Below are 15655 nucleotides of genomic sequence, written 5' to 3'. Positions count from 1 at the left end.
TTAACATTATATCTTATAAAAAAATAAAAATAAAAATAAAAATAAAATAATAAAAAAATTCACAAAAACCGTTAGTATACATATAATGAATGATCATATATACTTGCTTTTTTTTTCTGTAATTGTTTCATAGTTCTTCAAATATTAAGTAAAACGAAAACTGGATTTACTTATACATACTTTAAGGCCTTGATTTTTTTTTATTGGATATTCAAGTGACAAATTAGTTTGATCAAAATGGATAGTGTTTTGTATGAATTATATTCGAGATGATTTTATTTAATTTTGTGAAATTTTTATCAAATTTAATAAGCACAATAAAACTGCTAATTTATTATAACTAATCTATAGTAACGAATATTTAAATGGTTATTTGTGATTTTGTTCTTTAATATGTTTAAGCTAAGGTTATTTTTAAATAATGTAAAATTTATTTAGATTCACACCATATATTTGGTTAAAATGAATACCTATACAAATATTATTATCCATTCGATTTGTTTAGAACGATTACACACGTATCAACTAATCTACATACACATTTCGTTCACAAAATTTTAAACTCTTAACCTAAAGCTTTAGCTAAGAGAATTTATGATATTATTAGGCTAAATGCCCTTTAGTTTATTATTTCGGTTTACTTGATAATAAAAAAGATATGGCCTAAACCATATGAAATCCATGACAAAAATGAAAACTTGGATATATTTATCAAGTTTGAATTCCTCCTTTGATAAATATAGGTTACCAAAAAAGAAAGAACACATAGTAAAAAACTGTAAATTGACTATAAAAATACCCTCAATTCTCTTTATGCATCACTTGCTACGCTCTTCTCTTTCTCTAATCTCTACTCCCACTTTCACCATTTTCTACCCTCTCTTTTAACAATGTCGCAATAGCCAATAACGTACAGAAGAAAGGAAACAGAGTAGTCTGCATTTGAGCATATAACTGTTTACAAAATCAAATATCATCCAATTTTGTGTAAATAAACATTTTTCCACAAAGATCACAGCTTACTTTCCTTCATATTTCATCAATCTTGATACATCTCATTCCCCTGTTTCAGTTCAACTTTTTGAGAAGGAGAGAAAATGGCGGACTTACGAATGCAATTTGGGATACAGTGGGACCTTATAAAGACGCCATTGATAGTCCCATTGCTGCAATTAGCAGTCTATATATGCTTAGCCATGACTCTGATGCTTTTTATCGAAAGACTTTACATGGGTGTTGTTATTATCCTCATAAAACTCTTCTGGAAGAAACCTGAACAGCGATACAAATGGCAACCGATTGATGAAGATACAGAGAGTGGGAATTCATCTTTTCCAATGGTTCTTATTCAAATCCCAATGTTCAACGAAAAAGAGGTTCAATTCATGTTCTTGAATCCTACATCGTTTTCATGTTCTAAAAAACTCAAAAGATTAAATCTTTTTCAGGTATACAAGATCTCAATCGGTGCAGCATGTAACCTGTCATGGCCGGCCGACCGCCTTGTGATTCAAGTTCTCGATGATTCCACCGACGTCAACATCAAGGTACAACTCACCAACGCCGCATAAGTACAACCATCTAAAGCCCATAAACAAAAATTCCATGACTGTTCATCAAATTCAAATTTCAGACCTTATTATCTTCCACGATTTCAACGTTTCTAGTTTACTTTCTCTGCAATGTACAACTATTAAAGCATCAAGTACATTTTATAATGACAGAATAGTACCGGATTTCACCATTGAAATCACAGAGATTAAATTTTCTGACTTCTGATTTTGTAGGATTTGATTGAGAAAGAATGTCGACGATGGGCTAACAAAGGAGTAAAGATTTGGTACCAAATTAGAGAGAGTCGTGGAGGGTATAAAGCTGGTGCATTGAAAGAAGGATTAACTCATGATTATGTGAAGAACTGTAAATACGTCACCATATTTGACGCCGATTTCCGGCCGGAACCGGATTTTCTCCGGCGAGCCATTCCGTTCCTTGAGTTCAACCCTAAAATTGCCCTTGTTCAAGCTCGGTGGCGATTTGGTAATTTACACTAATTTATATTATTATTATTTGAATTTATCTATTTCATATTATAATGTATGAAAATGTAACAAATTAATAGAAAATCGGACGTATAAATAGTTATGTTGATAAAAAGGTTTAACTTTTTGTTCCATCATTGTGTTACCTTATAATCAGTTAATTATTGAGAATTTTTTATAGTTCCTTTTTCGAAGAAGGGTAAGGTGGATTTGTACTGTGTGCATAGATGTGTGTACTTTACGAATAATTAAAAGGGTATATACTTCTTTTAGATGCTTTAATAATCGGACCTACTTTGTCTCATAGTAAAAAGAAAAGTAATATCGAGAATTAAACAGGATCCAACGGAAATAAGTATAATGACGTAAATGCTCTGCACATGTCCCGTTAGCTAACGGACCACCTAAGGTAATACTTGCAGAATATTTGATTTGTTTACAGGGGTAGGTTTGTCATTTATTATCTATGGACTTTTACGATTTCTCTAATCTTTCTTTTCTTAATTTAGTAAACTAAACTCGGATATAGACATATAGTTACATTGTTACATAAATATATGTTTAAAAAAAAACAAACATTTTATAGAATCACGTTTATATGAAGATGCTATTAACGTGTTAATTATATTTGGATTACGTTTTGCAGTAAATTCAGATGAATGTTTATTGACAAGAATGCAAGAAATGTCACTGGATTACCATTTCACAGTGGAGCAAGAAGTAGGATCAGCCACTCATGCGTTTTTCGGTTTTAACGGTAACAAATTAGTTCAATATGACTCTTTAACTAACAATCATATTTTCCAAAACTAACCTAGGGGCATTATCGTAATTTACCACAGGAACCGGCGGTGTGTGGAGGATCGCCGCCATCAACGAGGCCGGTGGTTGGAAGGACCGGACCACCGTCGAGGACATGGATCTTGCAGTCCGAGCCGGTCTCAAGGGGTGGAAATTTCTCTATCTCGGTGACATTCAGGTAATTTTAAAGGTCATCATATAAAATGATTTTTTTTTAATTATTTGAACAATTATATTGTTATTGTCCCACATACCTCTGTATGTAATTATATATATATGTTGAACTCTCATTTATGAAAGAAAAATCAATATCTACACATATCTAACATGGTATTAAAGCGCATTACTGTTATAGTGTTCCATATTTTTTGATGTATTGACTTTTGAATTACGTTACAGGTCAATAGTGAACTTCCTAGTACGTTCAAAGCATTCCGTTTCCAACAACATAGGTGGTCTTGCGGTCCAGCCAATTTGTTTAGGAAAATGGTGCTTGAGATTATTAGGAACAAGGTTCGTGCAGTAAGCTTGTCTTTGTTATATGGGATATAAATATAATGTTCTATGTCTATCTTTGATAAGAATGATGAAGAAATTCACATTTTATGCAAATATGATAGATCAGTCTGTCCAACCTTGTTTCATCATTTTGGATTAGACAAAAAAATTGTAATTTTTGTTCTATTGACATCTATGTTAACCTTAAAGCATCCACAATGTAAGATTTAATGAAATAGTTATTGACATCCAATAAACTAAAATCATTCATAGTAAAATGTAACGTTAGGGTTCGATGGATATGAAGTCCAATAGTCATTAATTTGTTTAATGAGAAAATGAAATTTTTTTCAATACAAATGATTTTCTTTAAAAGTATTTTCTCATTGAAATTTCGATGGATATGAAGTCTAATAGTCATTAATTTGTTTAATGAGAAAATGAAACTTTTTTCAATACAAATGATTTTCTTTATAAGTATTTTCTCATTGAAATTTTCTAAAGTTCAATCCTTTAAACGAAAAAAATGCTAAAGTTGTATGAAAAGTAAAATTATGACATGACAACCCATTAAAAATCTATAAAATTCAAATATCTTTAGTCCATTGGATGCCAAATTGCAATTTAACCTTTTGTGTGTTGTCCTATATATTGTGTAAGCATAACAAATGGTGCCTTATGATCATATATGTTTTCTTTATTTTGCAGAAAGTGACATTTTGGAAGAAGGTGTACGTAATCTATAGTTTTTTCTTTGTGCGAAAAATCATCGCTCACATGGTCACGTTTTTCTTCTTTTGCATTGTTCTTCCGGTCACCATTTTAGTCCCCGAAGTCAAAGTCCCCACATGGGGAGCCATCTACATTCCTTGCATAATTACCACATTGAATTCGGTGGGGACACCAAGGTACAAAAACACTTATATTAGGGTTTTTATATAGTTTTGTACTATTATATATATGGTTTATATGGTTCTAGGTGAATTTAATTTGTAACTTTTCTTTTAGATCGATCCATTTATTATTCTACTGGATTCTTTTTGAGAACGTGATGTCATTGCATCGGACTAAGGCAACCTTCATTGGTCTACTTGATGCAAAGAGATCCAACGAATGGGTTGTCACTGAAAAGCTCGGAGATTCTGTCAAGAACAAAAAATCAAATCTTAAACAAATCAAACCCGATCCCATATCCAAACCATTTAAATTTAACCTTAGTAACAGGTAAAGTTGATGCTTTTTAATGCTTTTCACGAGTTTTATTATACCAAAACTTACCAAATTAAGTGCATGTACTTGTATAATCTTAATACTTCTTCTTTGATGTTTTGAGTGATTCAGGATTCATCTTACAGAATTGGGATTTGCAGTGTTCTTGTTCTTCATTGGATGCTATGATTTTATGTATGGAAATCATCGATATTTCGTATACATTTTCCTCCAAGTGGTGACTTTCTTGATCGTTGGATTTGGTTATGTGGGCACTGTCGTCCCTTCTTAGAGTCTTTTGATAACTTAAATTGTATCCTTTTTTTCTCCATCTCAATCTCTACCAATTCAAAGTACATACAACTTCCCTAATGGATATAGTGGGAAGAGAGAAATAAGCCAAATCTTTTGAATTTAGTGTAGTTTAATTAATCTGTTTGTGAAAGACAAACACTGGTAGCAGCTATCGAAGTATGTAGTTGAAGAAGAAGTAGAACACTGACAAGATCATCTTGATGTCGATCTTTTCTTTGATCCGAGTTGCTTGTAATTTTTCTTTTTTAAGTTTTGTATCGTAATTTCTTATTTTAGAGGGAAATATTTAGATGGCAGTAGGATCATCAAATATGTTTAGCCATCTTTTGTGACTTTTTATTATTTGTTTGTGTGATGTATTTTGTTAGAAGTGTATCCCATCAAATGAGTGAAAATTATGTCCTTTTCTAATCTAATTATTCTTTTGCAAACTGGGGTTATGTGATAAAAAATTAAATTTACTAAATTACTTTTATTAGATTCATGTTAGCTGTCGGATACTTTTTGTATTCTTATGTTTATAAAGACTAGCATTTTTATTTTTCTTTTTGTAATTTTAACGATTCATAAAAACTTGCGTTTTCTTGGTGATACTGGCGATATTTCTTTCTCTATCAACTTCCTTCCATTTTTCCATTCTAACCATCTCATTTTGAGAGTCAGTGTCACTTTTATCTCAACTTTAATTTAAACGTGTCTAGCTCTAAAAAAAGTAACCCAAGTAAATATTACACAAACAGATGAGAAATATTCAAATTTATACGTGTTCAAAGCCGATGAAAATTCATTTTTTCCAATAAAAAAAAATCATGTTTTCTACCAAAACAAATGTAATATATTATCATCTCAACTTGGGAAGTTTAATTAGTTCTCGGTATCTAACGTTAAAATGTTGAATTTGTAGTACTGCAAATTATTTTGAGAAAATATTGGTTATAAGGTATGATATGTAAACCGGATGGATAGCTCGGTAGGATATAGTTGGATAGATTTAATGGAGAGTTGGTCATGATCTTTTGAATATAGATAGCATGATAGAAAGGCTTGGATAAGAGAGCTAGATAGCTTTCCTGAGTAAAATAATGCCCAACCTTTATTGTCAAAATCTTTAATACCCCTTCATGTTTTTCGGAGATTTGTATACGTTTTGTATTTAAATAATGATATTATGCTTAGGTGTAGAGTCACTTAGCACTTTAATAATAGCAAAGTTGGGCTATAAATATATGACTAGTTTTCAAGCTTTGTAATGTATCCAGATTGTAATCGGTTTTTTCATTTAGTAGAGTAAATACTTTAGTAAATTGTCTCAAGTTTTACCTAAATTTCCTTCCACTATATATTTAAATCTTTACTGTTTATTTATATAGCTTTTAAACACAAGTTATGAGAAATTATTTCACTCTTCATTTTAGCATACAATATTTGCACCATTAAATTCCAACAAGTGGGTTTAGAACTTGGTAATTTGTATGTCTTAAGTGTATGCCAGGAATGGCCGCTATTTCAAATGTTGGTGCTCAAAGAATCGGGAAGGATGGAAGTGTTACATTGCGCTGTTCAATGCTTACAAAGATTATTCACTTGGTCGTGTCAATAGGTGAGGCAATATGGGCGATGGCTTATGACTTCTAAATTTCTAAATGATCCATATATATATATATATATATATATATATATATATATATATATATATATATATATATATATATATATATATATATATATATTATAAAAAACCGATATATTATATATAGCGGAGCAGAAAAATGAAAGAAAACCGAATCAAAACAGAATCAACGATACCCACTTAGGAACATATAATTTTTCAGTAATAATCATCACATTAAGCTTCTTACCACAATTGATCGAGAGATTCTATAAATCAATTCTGATTTTACCAATGCCAACAAAAAAATGGATTCATAATAAATCGATTCTAGTTTTTTACTTTTGATTTCAATTTCGGTTTTATATTTTTTTATTTCAATTTTTCTGAATACATCGATTATGATAATCTAATTTCATGCATCCTTCATAAAAATCGATTTCCTATTTGTATTAATCTAATTTCAAGCGGCTCACCGATTTTGATTTATGATTTTCTGATTCGTGTTAATATGATTTCTAATTCATGTAAATTGTAAGACTTTGTTATTGTTTTTGTGACATTCCCATTTTTCGCAATCAGAAAATACCTTTTATTTATGTTTATTTAAAAAAAAATAGTATTCTTTATTTTGCGGAATTGGTCCTGTAAAAGTATTTCCAAAGAAATATTTTTTTCATAAATTATTAAAAACTTGGTATGTGAGAACCGATACAAGAACCATAATTATAAATGTAACCATTATTGCCCTTACCACATTTATAGACCTACATTTTCCTGAATCTCTCGTCATTTCCAAACATCAATTACCTTCGTATTGATACCTACGACACAAAGAAACTAAGTGGGTAAGAATGGAAAATGTGGTGAGTACACAGAGTTTTTAGCCCACAATAATATAAACAATATGTTTAACTATCAAATCCATAACCGGATTACCCATTCTCATTATCTTCTTTATTCATCTATAGATACATACCTTAAGGACCATCGTTGTAATTATCGTAGTTGTCATCTATATTCTTTTAGATGACTATATCGTTAGTACAATAAAATTAGTTCATATATTGTTAGTATAATAATACTAGTTCCTCCATCATTAGTACAATAGTACTAGTTCCCACATCGTTAATACAACATTACTAGTTCTTACATCGTTAGTACAATAGTAATATTAAAGTCGTGATATCCTATCATCATTTTCATCTTTCATCGTACTATGGCGTCTTATCATTTTTACCTTTCATTACCCAATATATTATATTCATAAAAATACATATACTATATAAATCATATAATTTTATCTTTATATTGTTTCATCTAACACATAACATCTTTGCACATAAGTACATATAGCATTCAATTATCTCAATACTTCATATCTATGTATAAGATGAAAGTAACTATGCACTCACTTGTCTTAGGTGGATTGACTAGTGATTTGGGCAGAGCTTCGCCTAACACCTTAGCTTTCCTTTTGACGTGACCCAAGTATAATTAATACCGAGTTTTAGTCTAATATTCCTGGTGACTAATAATAGTCTAGATTCCTCACTAATCTCAATGTCTACATCAAGATCTATCAAGTAACGAATAACCAGGTAGGATTATATCGGAGGTAGGGTCTGTTTGGTATAGAGAGTATACTATTTGGAAATCTCACTTTAAACACCTCACTAAATCCAACTAGACATCACTTCTATAAGTAAATCAATTAGTATAATGACTTAGAATCAATGATAAATCTTATTTATAGATTGATCAAATAATAATTATGGCTATAAATATAAGTAACACTTGATATAAAAAAAAAAAAGTGTAGCTGTAACATCCCAGATTTCATGTATTTTCGAATCCTTTCCTTGATATTTCATTGGTGACATTTTGGCCCTTGGAGTTATTTGAAGTTAGCCCTAGTGGCATTTTGGTAATTTAGAGGGCATGAGATGTATGATGCACGTACATGTGGGTACGCTAAGCGTATTAGGGCGCGCCCTAGTACGCTGGAAGTACACATATATACGCTGAGCGTACTAATGTCCAAGTGAAACCCTAAATTTTAGGGTTTGAGGAGTATTTAACCATCATTATGGACCAAGTGCCCTTATCCTTCTAGCCTCCAAGTCCCTTATTTGTTCTTACAAAACCCTAGCCTCCTTAAGAGAGAGAGAGAGAGAGGGAGAGAGAGAGAGAGAGAGAGCCTTAAATTGTGTTTTTGGTGTGTTAGAGTCAAAAGAAGTACATCAAGAAGCTTGGGAACGTGAAGGAAGGCTTTGATCTGGAGTTTTGGCTTCCTTCTTCATCATCCAAAGGTATAAAGCTCCAACCTTTATGATTGTTTTGCTAGATATCTTGTTGAGTTCTTATTTGCTTCTTTCTTGGTCCCAAATGTTCCATTTTGAACATGGCATGTTCATGATGATTTAAGCTGTCCTTTCAGACCCTTTGAGTGGTCCTTAATCGTAAAAATGAAGTCTCAATGGCTAGAAGTGTCTTGTGCATTTGGTAGAAAGGTCTTAATGGAATAAGATCTTTTGTTAAGAACTTTTGGACGTCTAAGGTCATAAAGTTGGAAACTTTTAAAATATCAAGTGGTTGAATCTTTTAATAAAGTAAGCTTTTAATTTAATTAATTTTAAACCATGTCAAGGAATTATTAATTGTCTTTTAATTAATCTTTTAATTAAATTATTAATAAACCCATGAGAGTGTATTTTTAAACTATTTAAAAATACTAAGGTTCTAAATTTAAGATTTTAAAATCAAAACTTTTAATCAAATTTAAATTACAAAACCAAAAGGGTGCAATTTGAAACTTTTCAAAATATAGGTTAAATCTTTGAATCAAAATAATCTTATATTGTCCAAAATTAACCAAATCCTTTAATTTAGACTAGGTGTGAACCCGCGCAAAGCGGCGGCGAAAATGATTATTGTTTTAACGAATGGTTTTTTTTTTCAAAAAATGTTGTTTGACTATTTCAATGGCTACAAATTTTCTGACTATTATGTCAGAAATATTTCATGCCCGGCCTTTGGACAAACATCATGCCTAAGTTAAGATAATATAAATCGTTTCTCTACGTTAAGTCCTTAGAAGATGATTAGAAATTAATTATAAAATTTAAAAAAAAAAATTGAAGCTTTTTTCAGATAATGTTTTGAAGGTTTCATCTATGACTAATTATCTTGGACTATTTTCAATAATAAATATGATGAGAGAAATCATATCTCATGGAAGGATGAAATATAGAAAGAAATGGACAAAACAGAAGAAAATGCAATTTTGTCCAATAAACATTAGTCGATTACACACTAATCATAATTCATCTTGTTTTGTTGTGTACTACTTAACTTACTGGTCCTAAGTAAATTTCTTATCTAGAGGAAGAAGCTACTCGAGATGGTTCATAAACTGATTTTCAACCTGAAAAAATAAGATTTCTAAATAATACATAGACTAAAATGTAACAACGAAGAATAATCATGTTTTATGAAGAAAAAGAGATCAAAGCGAGAAAATATTCATTGACATAGATCCTTGTTTTTAAGGAGCTTGAACCGACCAACCCATCAAAAAGTTGGATGGATGAACGGCACTTAATAATAGCTCTCTAGTAATACTTCAGAGAAGATAATATATAATATCCATTGTTTCAGTCCTCATGCAGTTTACTAAAAATCCACTTCAAGCTTTCCATAAAATTCACTCAAGATAAGAGAATACGCCTGCCATATAAAAAGTTAACATATACACAAATATAAAGAAAATAAAGAATATAAATACATAATTTTTTTCATGTCAAAACTTTACCATATACATAGATAATCATGAATAAAAAAAATGCGTAGTCATGATGGAAACAATCAATAGAAAATCAGGGATATAAAGGCTCGCCATTATGTGATAATCTCAGCACTAAAACCAAAAACATCCTTAGAAATCCATAAAATTCCTACCTGTAAAGTATCAATATGAAGCATGAATAAAGAAAGAAAAATAAACAAAAAAATTAAAACCGAAGCTGAAATAAGTTAAAAAATAAAATTAAATTAAAAAAAAAAAAAGTGGAATCGTGAACTCTGCTAAATGAAGTGATAGTAATGTGAAACGATAACATATGTCATATCTTTTTACTTTTTAGTATAATCTTCTATCCACAGTAAAATATAAACAAAAGTTAATTGATATTTCCTTCCTTAAATATTTTCGGTGATTATTTTTTACCATAATTACTTCTTGTTCATAGAAAGATGAGTTGTTTATGCATAATAAATTTGTACATTATGTTTTCAAGCATGTACCTCTTAAATTTCAAAAAAAAAATCAATATGCTTTATAATATAGTTAAGATAAGGATATGATAATACTAATCAGAAAAATCGATTTTATGCAATAAAAACGAATTATGGTAATCATCTAAATCAAAATTTGATCTGAAAATCGAATTTTTGGGTAACTAACGAGTCAACTTGTCGAGTTGGGCTCTGAACATCAAAATGCAATCTTATCACGTCATGTATTAAGAATCTATAAATAGGAACTTAATAGAGTTAGATAATGAATGTGCATGAAGTAGAGCCATACAATTTGACTTTACCGTCTCTTAGATCTCTCAGGTAGTCAGGACAGCTTCGCTTCCAATGCCCCTTCGATTGACAATATGTTGAGAGAAAAACTTTTGAGAAACACTTGAACAAAAGTTAGTACAAGTTATATTTTGCGGAAATAAGTTAATCTCAAAGGATCATAAAGCTAAACAATAATAATAAGTTAGAGTTGTTAGATAGTTAGATGTGGGAATGTAAGTGTAGAAAATGAAGGAAATGTAAATGACAACAAGTTATATATCAAGTAAACACTAAGTTGATTCTTAACTAGGTTTGTATTCAAACCGAGTTAGTTCATGAGATCAGCTTAAAGTAAAAGAAGTCTTAAAGACTTGCTCCGAAGGAGATATGAGAGTTGCTCTTAATATTTGAGTGAGTTTAGAATGATCTTAGATAGTAAGAGATAAGGATTAAGAGGTAGAGAAATTCAGAGATAGAGATGTATTAATTCATGAAGGTGAGAACTCTATTTATAGAGTCTCAAAAAGTTACATTGCGAATAAACAACTAATAAACTTCTGAGTTATAGTGACTATGAAAAGCTCACTGGATAATACATTATAAAATAACAAGTCAGATAATGTAACTAAGTCTTCATTTCAGATGAGAAGGTTGCAGATGACATCTTCAAAAGAGGTTGTGGTAGCAAAAGATGTTGTAGGATGAAGGTGATTCTAGGGAGAAGATCTATTGCGGTAGAGGAGTCGAATTCAGATTGATTAGTTTAAGAGGGTCACTTTCTTGATTCAACACAATAGAAACAGGTGGACTCTTTAGCATTTACACATGGAAACAGGTGGACTCTTTAGCATTTGCACATTCAAACAGGTCCTTTATTTATTATACCCAATTTCGGTCTTGAGGGCAACCCAAAAGGACTATGTTATTGTTAGAAATATTACCAATAGTTAATGACCTTGGACACTCTTCCAACAGTCTCCCACTTGAACAAGTCATCAACTATACGAGGACCAATATTTATCCAATAATCAACAGAGAGTTAGCCATCCAATGCAACTACCAAACTCTTGATCTAATCAAGATTCAGCCCTTAGATAAGTGATTAACTATCCCTTCGTTCTATGATATTTGTATGAATTCGAGACATGGATAATGGTTAATCTCAAAATTCAAGATTATGTTTCTCGATATAGATTTGTGACAACTGCATCTGACTACTAAATTGAACACATCAATTTCAATAAGGGCTCAACCAAGCACTTTAGATGTCAGCACCAAATCATCGAGGTGCCCATAGATATTGCTTCACATGTTAAGGTAGAAGGAACAAATAAACTTCGACTACATAATTTTTTTCTATTTCATCATGTCACACATGGACATACCCTTTATAACTACGAGTTACAAATAGTGTTGGAGTAGACCAATGCATAACAGAATCATAGAGCAAAACCCCACATGTATTTAGGTTTGAAGAATAAAAGATATTATCATCTTAGAATTACTCGTGATTGAATCCATGAAGTAATCTTTAAGCGTGGGTTGGTCAAATACTTAAATCTATATTAAGTACTCATGAGTGTGAGTGCAATCTCTATGGTATGTCCAGTCACTATGGACAATCCACTAATACTCATGACAATCTTAAATCACTAGTTACTTCCAAGAGTAACACCGATTGTGGACGTTTGATTAAATTAATACTCGGGAAGTGGGGTCCAAACATGCAAAAGGAGAACACAATGACAAGTTAATTGAACTGAATGAACTACATCATATATTAAGATCTCCACTTGATAATAGCCAAATCGGATTAACACGTATACTGCTTTAATGGCACACCTCCAAACTAGAACGGCGGAAACGTTCGGGGGCGGAGGACGTCATGTTCAATATTATAACAATACACAATAGTAAAACAAGCAACAACATCATCCATTGCATTAATAGTATAAGTTATACATGTGTGTTCTGAATGTATTTGTAAGACACCAAATATATATATATATATATATATATATATATATATATATATATATATATATATATCAAAATAAAAAGACGAGTCTTGAAATTAGTTCGTCTTCTCAAAACCTGGCCATCTGTACCTGTCTACTGGTGACCTGAGAATACAAGTTATTTTGAAAGAGTAGATCAGCATTTAAGCTGGTGAGTTCATATGTATTTTAGTGTCAAAAGTTTGCATTAGTTTGATGAAAATGTTTGTAAGTGTTTGATGTAGATGTTTGTAAGTGTTTGATGTAAATGTTTATAAGTGTTTGATGTAAATGTTTGTATACCTCCTAGAAAATCATATATTTTCTACTAAAATGGAAAGTAGTCTCCTACCAACACCCAACTTTTTTATATGTCTGTTCTTTTGTAAAAGTGGATGTTTTCCCAAGTATATGACTATCATTACCAGAAAATAGTTTACATTACCTTTTATGTGATAAGATCATTATATGAATGTAATGGGAACATAAAGATGCACAATAGTATTTTATATAGTAACTACTGAAGTATTAACTACCTTAAAACCAATTGTTTAATTAAGGTAAAATGTGATGAGGTTATAACCATGCTTGATTGACTAGTATAAACACTACGTTCCAAAGACATCAAAATGGTATGACATTTTCACCCGTAGACCTGAAGGTCCCACTGTAGCTAGCACCAAGGTGTAGGATGGTCAATCCCGTATAGATCTATACACAAACTCACGCTCTCCCTCCAAGCGACTCTAGTTACAAAACGTGACACAACAGTAAAATACCATGTCATGAAGTAGTGGCTCACATTAATGTTATCTTGTTCTTGTATTAGTGTAGTATGTTCCTTCTGTTCTAGTATATATTATGTTCCTTCTGTTCTAGTGTATATTATGTTCCTTCTTGTTCTAGTATTAGTGTGTTTGAACCGACTCATGTATGAACTGACTCTTGTAAGTTTCATTGTTCTAGAAATTGTAAGTAGTAATCCTCTAAACTATACCTATTATAGTTTGTAGTTAAATGATTGGTCATGTTTGTACACCTTTGTTACCCAAAGGTATTGAACTGATTGAAAAAACTTTTATATCTACATACATATACATAATATATAACTAAGATTTAAACAACACTCGGACAAACAACCGATACCCTAAGTCCACAACCAAACAAGGAACATGAAATAAGGCGAGTTATCAGTCCTAAGCCCTTTCAACCTTATTTATATAACTATATCTATATAGACATGATAAGTTTTAAAAGAGTTTTGAAAAACAATAAAGATTTTTAACCATTTGAATGGTTATTGATATATAAAATGATTTGAAACAGTTTGTTTGATAACACAGTTTTGAAGTCGAAGAAATCCTTTTTGTTTGATAGTTATCAATCACATGTGATTGATACTATAACTATATTATTTTCTACTTGTATTCCCCCATAAAAGCATTTAAAATCATTTAAAAGTTAAGTTTATGGGTGTGAACTCACCTGAAATGAGTGATTCGAATGAAAGGTCGATATAGGATGCTAAGTATGCCAAGTGAAATCTCGAGCACAAACGGATCCTATTAAGCATATAATGACACATATATGTATATAATTAGTGTATATAACAACTAATCATGCAAGAGAACAATCTTAGGGACTAGGAAACACTTGAAATGAAGTGTTACAATCACGTGTGATTGTATGAAAGGGTGTTCATGACCACACTATAAGTGTTTACGGCCATACATGAAGTGTCTACGACCCTAGGCTTGATCCTATGAAGGGTTTACGGCCCTATCACGATCACTTGAAGGATTCACGGCCACATGAAGGGTTCACGACCGTGAACTCTTGAAGATCGTGCTTTAAAAGGTGTTTGTTTCATGGGGATTCAAGAGCTTCTAATGGATAACAAGTATATGGAAGATATACTTACGTAATGGAAGTATTGAAGTTGTTCACGGCCCCAAGAACAAGTGTGTGTTCTTGGTGTTCTTAGTGAAAAGAATGAAGATTTGAAGATCTAAACCCAAAAGAGTTGAATTCATGGATGAAATCAAAGGGTTTCACTTGTATAAGAAGGATATCAAGTAATAAAGGAAGAATCACTTAAACTTTTGAAGATCAAGTAGGATACCCTTGATGATACTTGAGAGAGAAATGAGAGTTCTTGACTTGAAGATGTGAGAAATGAAGAATAATGAAGGAAATCTATACAAGTAGGAAGGGGTTTACGACCAAGCTTGGGTTTACGACCGTAAACCTACCTTGGGCCGTAGACATCCCTTGATGGATGATCTTGGCTCAAATAGAAAATCATAGATTCCTTATTCACAATTTGCAGCATTAAGTCCTAAGTGTACAAGGCTTAAAAACTCCTAGAATAACCCTTAGCAAGGCTAAAAGGTAACATATATAAGTCTAACTCTTGATTAAATTGATTGGCTTTACAAGATAGAAACTTCGGGTTGTCACATTTAAGTTCTCAGGTTTAAAACAAACTAAAATAAGAATGTTCAAGCCAATTCATTTGCAAATCTATTGCCTCTTGACTTTGTCTGACTGTCAGACTCGGTCAGTGACATTGGCTTATGGAATGGATCGATAAGATTATCTTTCGATATGAC

At 31.4% G+C, this 15655-nt stretch overlaps 1 protein-coding gene across 1 annotated transcript; it reads left to right on the top strand.

Moving 5' to 3' along the window:
- Positions 1–767: 767 nt before the first annotated feature.
- On the top strand, positions 768–5281 carry LOC111896652 (glucomannan 4-beta-mannosyltransferase 2). The gene is made up of 10 exons (XM_023892623.3): positions 768–987; positions 1073–1376; positions 1449–1547; positions 1788–2040; positions 2689–2799; positions 2885–3021; positions 3243–3356; positions 4050–4249; positions 4350–4565; positions 4683–5281. Exons 2-10 carry the CDS (start codon positions 1098–1100, stop codon positions 4840–4842), a joined length of 1569 nt encoding a protein of 522 aa, XP_023748391.1. The 5' UTR covers positions 768–987; positions 1073–1097; the 3' UTR covers positions 4843–5281.
- Positions 5282–15655: the final 10374 nt, after the last annotated feature.

The sequence above is a fragment of the Lactuca sativa genome, chromosome 6 (assembly GCF_002870075.4).
Source record: "Lactuca sativa cultivar Salinas chromosome 6, Lsat_Salinas_v11, whole genome shotgun sequence".
Lineage (NCBI taxonomy): Eukaryota > Viridiplantae > Streptophyta > Magnoliopsida > Asterales > Asteraceae > Lactuca > Lactuca sativa.
Note: the sequence above shows the minus strand (reverse complement) of the source record. Positions and strands in the feature narration are given on the sequence as shown.

What these genes read in the sequence shown, in the direction of transcription:
- LOC111896652 (XM_023892623.3), top strand. Translation starts at nt 1,098, where the DNA reads ATGGCGGACTTACGAATGCAATTTGGGATACAGTGGGACCTTATAAAG. An exon ending in TGCGTTTTTCGGTTTTAACG is followed by an intron (nt 2,800 to 2,884) that starts GTAACAAATTAG and finishes AATTTACCACAG; the next exon opens with GAACCGGCGGTGTGTGGAGG. An exon ending in AAATTTAACCTTAGTAACAG is followed by an intron (nt 4,566 to 4,682) that starts GTAAAGTTGATG and finishes TGAGTGATTCAG; the next exon opens with GATTCATCTTACAGAATTGG.